Consider the following 8,957-nt stretch of genomic DNA (forward strand, 5'->3'; position numbering starts at 1 on the left):
GCTGTCGGCGTGTGTCCGCCACTAGCATTTTGGCGGCCACCTCCGACGGTTGGCGGCTGAAACGTGTTCTCAGCTCCCGAGTGAGTTCATGGCAGCTCGCAGCGGCACTCGGCGGGGAGCTCGATCAGTAACCTCAGCGCGTCGGCCCGCAGCGCAAGGCAGAGGTTGGCTGCTGTCTCGGCGTCCGTCCAGCCCACACCGCCCGCCACGATCTCAAGCTGAGCTTCGAAGGCTGTCCAGTCAGCGCTGCCGTCGTAGGGGGTAAGGCGGGGTTGAGCCGTCAAGCCCGCCATCCCGGAGGCTTGCGCCGCCATCATCGCGCCGTCCATTCCGTGAAGTTCCGCCTCCTCCACCTGCTTCCTGTGTGTGGGTGACATAACGCTAAGCTATTCCACATTAACAGTCCACGCTAATTTTTTTATTTTAAAATGAATTAAACGATTACTCGAGGCACAGAAAATTAATCGATCATTTTTTTTAAATCGAGTAACTCTAATTGCTGGAGTAATCGTTTCGCCCCTACTCTAATGCAAAAGTTTGTCATGCAGCCAAAAGTCAAATGCAGCCTTGTCTAAATTATACATTTTTCATTTTTTTGTTTCCAACCAAATAAACACATTTTCTTTAAATGCCACTACTATTAAATATAATAACATAAATACATTAGAATACATTAAAAGCATTAAGATTGCCTGTACAAAAGTGTAAATGTCTCATGTAAATTTCTAAGTTCTAATAATGTGATTAGAAATTTAGAACTAATTATTTTCACCAACTGTAATAAAATGTATCAGTTCTATCGGTTCTCTTCAAGAACTTAGGAGTCCAAACAAACGTACCTATATTTGCTAAGTTTCTACATTTAGTCAGGTTTTGATTTTACACTGCAGTTGGACTGTAAGTGGACTAAAGGACTTTATTATGTCCTCTCATCACCACTTATGTGAGCTGGGTTGTCGAATAATGTCAGTTCTGCAAGTTTTCTTTCCAGGTGCTGTCAAAAATTTTGCATTCCTGCCAATATTTAATCCTTATTTCATGTGCACACAGCAGAATGAGAATAACATATGTCCCTTACACTTTTACAAATAAGGGTCTTTCAACATCTGCCAGAAACTCCTGTTGCTGCTCTACCAGTCTGTGGTAGCCAGCGTCCTCTTTTACGCTGTAGTGTGTTGGGGAGGCAGCATCAGTAAGAGGGATGCTGGACGACTGGACAGGCTGGTGAGGAAAGCTGGTTCTGTGCTGGGATTAGAGCTGGAGTCCCTAACACCATTGGCGGAGAGGAGAGCCCTCAGCAAGCTGCTGAACATCATGGACAATGTTCACAATCCTCTTCACAGCACCATCACCAGGCAGAGGAGCTCATTCAGCGGCAGACTGCTGTCCCAGTCCTGCTCCACCGACAGACTCAGAAAGTCTTTTGTCCCTCAGACCATAAGACTGTTCAACTCCTCTCAGCACAGCAAACTGAAGACTCTGTGACACTTTTTCATTCCGGCCATTCTGGCCACACATGGACACACCCCCATCTATGGACACACTCTCAGACCTGCTGATGCCTATAACACTATTTTTACAGTTCTACCCTATTTTGCACCAGTAGTTCAATTACTAGTTCATTCATCTACTGTTTTCTTTTGCACTGCTAATTTTAAATTATTATATAACTGTGTATTTGCACTTTCTGTATGGCTGACATCAGTTATCCTCACCTTATGCACATCAACTATTTTTTATTTTATTGTATTTATATGTATCGTTATAGTTTATCCTTTTGTAACTTTGTGTATTATACCTGCTGCTGGATGTCTAGAATTTCCCCTCGGGGATCAATAAAGTATCTATCTTTCTATCTGTCTGTCTGTCTGTCTGTCTGTCTATCTATCTAATCTAGTTACAGTAGATACATAAATTTCCAGCAGAATCAGTTGATTCCATACTGCTGCATGTCATGTGTGCACATGAATGCGTTGAATTCTCCGCAATGGTGAGCAAAGACAAGTCATACTTTGTAAGTTGGTCAAGGATTCAAAAATTCAAGGATTCAAGAAGACTTTTGGTGGGTGGGTGTGTATGGTGGGCTGGTGCATGGGGTTTATGTAGATGGGTGGGTGGATGGGTGGGTGTGAAGGTAGGTAGGCACAGTAAGAAATATAAGACTATAGAAGATTCTAACTGAGATTAGAAATATTAACTCTACCTTATAAGATATAAGTAAAAAAAAATGCTGAATGAAGAATATATACATGAATATATAAATACAAAAACTATACAAATTGTGAAAATAACCAGCCGTAGATATGAGGTAGTGGAGTAATACAGAATAAATTAAGAATAAGAGATAGCAGGTATCAACAGATACAACAATTACTAGTAGTGTCCAGAAGTGCAAATGAATAGGATGTACAGTGAAGTGTAAAGTGTCCAGAAGTGCAAATGTACAGGATGTACAGTCAAACGCCCAGAGAGTCACAGAGTGCAGATGTACATGTTGTACAGAGTGTGATTATTGTACATAAAAAAAATATTATTTCTCAAAATTTCTCTTTGGGAAAAACGTGAGACTCCTTCCTCCTCTTTCCTCCTCTCTCCTCTGGATCCACAGGAAGGAGCTGAAGACTCTGATGGCTCTTGGGACAGTGGGAACTACTTAAGCATTACAACCATATTGTTTTTCCTTCAGGAAATGTACCTTTTTGGTTCCATTTCCTCAGTTTTAATGTTATCGTAGATCAGATAACCGTTTAACACAGAGTCCAGCTCGGAGTTCAGCTGGCGCTCGAGTGTTGCCGCAGGCGCAGTGTGTAACTCATACTAATTCTCATGTTGCCCCCTTTGGGTGACTAATGTTTGTTTTAGTGAAGCATCTTGAGAGCAAGTTTTCTAGGTCACCTGTGCTCCTGCTGCCAGAAGAACTGGGTTTCTAACAGCTGCCTTCTGTCTCTGCTCTGCCAACACGGGGGGCTAAACAAACGCAGCTTTTCAATGGAAATGTGGAATCGTCAGCAAGTATTTTCACTCCAAACACACACATACATACACATGCAAATATAACACACACACACACACACACACACACAAAACAAACCATGCAAAAGCACACTGAAGCAGTTATCATTATCACTTCACTGCTGCCTAAACCAGCCATCACTCAGCTCCGAGCTGGAGCACTTTGGGAGGCAGCTGACAAACAATTCAGAATTTCTGGCACTTATCTCAACTTTCTTATCTCACCACAGGGTACTGAGAGAGATTGGGAGTAAGAGAGTAAGAGACAGAGATAACATATAAAAAAACTGCAAGATAAAAGGAAGATCATCTTCAAGGTAATAACAGAAATAGTAGCAAATGTCTTGAACAGAAGATGAAAAAAAAAAAAAGCAGCACTTCTTGGAAGACGGACTCTGTGTTCATACCGCTGGGAAATTTCTCACAATAACAATCTCTTATACTCAGACAGATAGAGAATAATCAGCTCCACAAAGGCCAACTCAGAAGGTCTCTGGATTACATACATTAATGACTCTAATCTCTTCTTAATATCAAACAATGGGATTGTGTTTAACTGTAAATTGTAAAGCGCTGTAATGTGTTTCATCAAAGGCACTTTAATGAAATCAAACCTGGCCACTTCATGTGTTTTGAGTGTCAAGATTTTACTAGTGCATCTCATATAAGCTCATGTATTACATAGATGTATTGAACACACAGAGTGATCTAACTTAAATGTTTATTTTATTGTTGATGATTATGGTTTACAGCCAATGAAAACCCAAAAATCAGTGTCTCAGTAAACTAGAATATTATATAAGACCAACTGGTACTTTTGGAAGTGTGGGCAGTGTGCCAAGTCCTGCTGGAAAATGTTGTCAGCAGAGTGAAGCATGAAGTGCTGTAAGAATTCCTGGGAAAAACTGCACTGACATTAGACTTGATGATAAAACATGCTGGATCAACACCAGCAGATGACATGTCTCTCCAAACCATCACTGATTGTGAAAACCTAACACTAGACCTCAAGCAGTTTGGACTGTGTGTCTCTCCACTCTTCCTCCAGACTCTGCTCCCTTGATTTACAAATAAAATGGAAAATGTACTGATGATCAATAATGGTTAGGAGATGTGGATTTAATTTTCCAGCAGGATGTGGCACACTGCTTACACTGCCAAAAGTACCAATTGAAGTATCAATAAGGCAAGTGGTCTAAGATGCATGTAAGCCATGTGTAGTATAGCATTTAGAACACATTCAACAGCAACCCCCAGTTTTTTACAACTAAAACACCAGTAATTAATGCCATACAATGAACTAATTTGTATATTTTATTCCACTCATCAATCAAATGTGTAGATGTATGTGGAAACACCTTACTATGACACTATACTACACAGTGCACAGTGCACTATGGGTGGTTACGCCTTAATGCTATGGCATATTACTATTACACTATTACACTGTGACACTGCCTGCTTTACCTTTACTTTACTTCCATAATTCATCTCATCTTACCATGATCACATTACCATGATCAACCTCACTGACAAGATAACACCTCACAACATACAGGGGTTGGACAATGAAACTGAAACACCGGTCATTTTAGTGTGGGAGGTTTCATGGCTAAATTGGAGCAGCCTGGTGGCCAATCTTCATTAATTGCACATTATTGCACCAGTAAGAGCAGAGTGTGAAGGTTCAATTAGCAGAGTAAGAGCACAGTTTTGCACAACATTACGTGTGACATACCAGAGTTCAAAAGAGGTGCATCTGTGACAGAGACAGCAGGTCTTTGTGATGTATCAAGAGCCACGGTATCCAGGGTAATGTCAGCATACCACCAAGAAGGACCAACCACATCCAACAGGATTAACTGTGGACGCTGTAAGAGGAAGCTGTCTGAAAGGGATGTTCGGGTGCTAACCCGGATTGTATCTAAAAAACATAAAACCACGGCTGATCAAATCACGCAGAATTCAATGTGCACCTCAACTCTCCTGTTTGCACCAGAACTGTCCGTCACCACAATAAATTATTGTGGTCTAAAACCAGGTGTTTCAGTTTCACTGTCCAACCCCTGTATGCAGGTGTGAGTGTTCCCTGTAAGTAACACTTCAGGATCAGTTTAAATACTGTTATCTTGTGATTTTAGACATGTCAATGTCAGTGTATTATTTCATTATTGAGATTAGCACTGCTGGAGTGCATTTAGATTTTTGTAATTGCTATAACAATGATGTGTCTAGACAAAGGGCAATTAAATATAGTGAAAAATCATACATAATTTATAATTATAAATTAATAAAAATCACAGGGAGAGAGAAAGGATTAGAAACTGTGTAAGTCATTGTGCATTTCTCTACAAATTCAAAGCCACACCCCCCACATTCCCAGTCCCAGTCCAACATGAGTGCTGCTGTGCCTGAGGCTCCAGCTGCACGTGGGACTGTGAGCCACGAGGAACCTGCGGCAATGTCCTTTGAGAGAGCTCACACACACACACACACACACACACACACATACACACACACACACACAGTCACAAAACCATCACCATTAATCCCATTAACATTCTGCACACGACAGGGACGCATGGACATTCACCTTTCACTGGCCAGACTTCAGCAACATCACACACACAGGGAGAGTAAAAGCGATTTAAAGACAACAGAGAGAGAGAGAGAGAGAGAGAGAGAGAGGGAGAGAGAGAGAGAGATTTTGAGAGAGAACAAGTGCAGGAGGGAAAAAAGAGAAATCAAAGAAAAACAAGACAAATAGAAAGAGAGCAAGGGGGATATGAGGGAAAAAGAGGGTGAACAAGATACAAGGCACAAAAAAGACGTAAAAGAGACAAGAAAACAGAGGGAAGGAAACTGTAAGAGTGGGTCTAGAGAAAAAAAAAGATGAGTGGGGTTTGATAACAACAGAAAAAGAAGAGAAAGAAGAACAGAAACAGTAAAAAGAGAGGATGAACAGGACAGATATAAACAGAGAAAGTTGGGAACGAGAAGGAGTAAGAAAAGGAATGGGTCAATGATAAATACTGCAAGATACTGAAGAGTCAAAAAGAGATGGAAAATGAAAAAGAAATGAATGGAGAAAGAAAAAAAAAATATGGAACCGATATAAACAGAAGGAACGAGTAGGAAGAAACTGATAGACATGGAAGTAAGAGGAAAAAGGAGAAGGAAAGAGGGGTAGAAGTGGACAGATATAAAGGGAGCAGAGAAGGAATGAGAGGAGGACCAGGTTTGATATGAAAGTAGAAAAGGAAAAGAAAGAGAGGGAAGCAGAGGAGGGAACGCAGCAAAACATACGTAACAGTAAGTGAGAGAGAGAAGGAGAGAGTGTGTGTGTATGAGAGAGAGAGGAAGAGAGAGAGAGAGAGAGAGAGAGAAGAGAGAGAAGAGAGAGAAGGACGTGCGGTAAAAGAGCGGAGAGGTGACTCACCAGTGGCCGCTATTGCCAGACTGTCTTCCTCCATTGTAGAAATATCCCCCAGTCCCTCAGTAATCCAGTCCAGCGCTGTCCGCGGTGCTGATCCACACACACCTCACTCCCAGAATTCCCTCACACAGCATCGAGGAAAACTCACACACACAACCACGCCAGGCTGGAGGGGGTGGAGAAAAACAGGAGAAGGAGGGATGGGGGGGGGTCAGGAGCGAGGGAACAGGGAGAGGAGGAGAAAGAAGGACAGAAGGACAGGGACGATGGAGAAAAGAGGGATGAAGACAGAAGAACTGGTGTAATGTTCACTCCACAGTTCTATCCATCAGTCTCTCTCTCTCTCTCTCACATGCTGTCACTGAGAGTCACCAACCTACACTGCATCAGCGTGCTCCCTCTCTCTCTCTATCTCTCTATTTCTCCTCTATCTCTCTCCCACTCTCTCTTAAAAAACACAAAATAATTACTGAAAGGCTGAGCTACTCATTTACAATCTCCATCACACCAGGGGATCCACGCACAGAGAGAAGGAGCGAGAGAGAGAGAGAGAGAGAGAGAGAGAGAGAGAGAGAGTAGAAAAAATGGAGACATAAGAAACACAGACAGAGAGAAACATACAGGAAGAAAGACAAAAAGAGAACAAGAGAGTTGAGAGCCAGAAATAAAGGGACAGACTGATAGAAAAAGGAAAAGAGAGAGGGGATAAGAGTAACAGATAGACAAAGAAAGAGAGAGAAATGAGTGTCAGATAGAGAAAGAAAGTCAAAAAATAATGACACTGCTATACAGAAAAGATTGAGGGAAAGAGATGAGGGAGAGAGAATCGGACAGATAGAGAGAGAAAAAAAAAGAGTGAGAGAGAGAAAGTAGTCGAAAAATGGAGACTTAGACAGAGAGAAACCTACAGGAAGACAAAAAAGAACAAGAACAAAAAGAGGACAAGAAAGTTGAAAGCCAGAAATAAAGAGACAGACAGATAGAAAAAGGAAAAGAGAGAGACAGAACAAGAGAGAGAGATAAGTGAGGCTGAGAAAAAAAGCCAAGGAGAAAAAACAGTGCAGAGAGAAAGAGATTGAGAGAGAAATGTCAGACAGACAGACAGACAGACAGACAGACAGACAGACAGACAGATAGATAGATAGATAGATAGATAGATAGATAGATAGATAGATAGATAGATAGGAGGAGAGAAAATATAGAGAAACACATGTAGAGAGAGAGAAAGTCAGCAAAACAAAGATAGAGAGGATAGAGGTCAAATTAGGGAAGGATTTTTTATTCTTTAATTCCGTTTTTATTAATGTTATTAATGTTATTACTTTTAACTCTTCTTTTATTGCTTTGTTAATTATTGTTAATTGCTATTCATACCAATAAAGCTATTTTAAATTAAAACATTTGAAAATTGTAAGGTAAAAAAAAAGAGAGAGAGAAACTGAAAGAAAGAGTAAGAAAATGGGAAAGAGAGAGAAGAGCAGAAGTTAAATTAACAGATGGAGCAAAGCTGCACTGAAGAGCTGAAGATAATACAGCACACTCCTCCACCAGCGCTCAGCGTGTGTGTGTGTGTGTGTGTGTGTGTGTGTGTGTGGTAATTATACTCATTGAGTATAAATAAAGAGAAACTCTCATCCTGTAATTTCAGCCTCCTCTTTCTCTCCGTCTCTCCCGGGCTCTGCCTCATTTAATAATGATAAAGCCATCCATTCAGCTCCCAAATCTTCAGCTGGGCATTCACAGCATAATGGAGCACATGCTCGGGTTTGTTGTAGTTGAAAGAAAGTCCAGAAAAGCTCTCAAGAGCGTAATCATTATTTTAACCCTTTAAACCGCAGCCTCTGCATTAACTTATTAATATTAAAGAGCCTATATGCTTCACATGTCTTTGATTTCGCATTTTCCTTGAGGTCCATTAAGAGCATGTGCATGAGTTTGATGTTACATTAAAAGCCTTACTTACTATTTTCAATCTTTCTTTATACGTTTTTCTTTTTATATATTTTGTCTAAACAGTGTATGTTTTATACTGACTAGTAAACACTAAACAGCACTTGGGCTTTAGAAAGATTTTGGGACTCCAAAGTCAGGTTGACATTAAACCCCAATGTTTTACACACACTGATACACAAATTACCATTAAAAACTACACTAGGTTCATGTTAAGCTGCATTGTTAGAGCACAAGTCACATAACACAATGGCATTAAACCAATAACATATCAACAACATGTCTACAAACATTAGTATTCAAATATTTTTGCTGTGTGGACGTTTACATAAACACAATAATCAGATATTGGGAGATTGGGAGGTGCTGCTTTATGGTTATTTAACAGTAAGGAGTTGATGAACAGATTAGTGCATCTAATTCAACATTTCTTCATCTTTTTTTATGAATACAGTGCAGTTAAAACTTCTCTTCTTTGTTAAATGTATGATGAGTTCCTAGAGGGATTTTAAGGGGTCTGTCAATGATTATCAATTAAAACCTTAAAGAAAGCTTAAGG

General features: G+C 40.5%; 1 protein-coding gene across 3 annotated transcripts in view; it reads right to left on the reverse strand.

Moving 5' to 3' along the window:
• The window catches only part of inpp4b (inositol polyphosphate-4-phosphatase type II B), a 446,954-nt gene extending 440,249 nt beyond the window's left edge, over window positions 1-6,705 (reverse strand). Inside the window, exon 1 of one of the 3 annotated variants that reach the window (XM_049481670.1) lies at window positions 6,452-6,703. In XM_049481670.1, coding sequence (XP_049337627.1) covers window positions 6,452-6,485 — 34 coding nt within the window. In that variant the 5' untranslated portion in view covers window positions 6,486-6,703. Of the gene's footprint in view, window positions 1-6,451 lie in introns of all 3 variants that reach the window. The other 2 variants (XM_049481669.1, XM_049481668.1) reach the window with 2 other exon arrangements.
• Between the last annotated feature and the right edge of the window lie 2,252 nt (window positions 6,706-8,957).

The sequence above is a fragment of the Astyanax mexicanus genome, chromosome 7, assembly GCF_023375975.1.
Source record: "Astyanax mexicanus isolate ESR-SI-001 chromosome 7, AstMex3_surface, whole genome shotgun sequence".
In the NCBI taxonomy this organism is placed as follows: Eukaryota; Metazoa; Chordata; class Actinopteri; order Characiformes; family Acestrorhamphidae; genus Astyanax; species Astyanax mexicanus.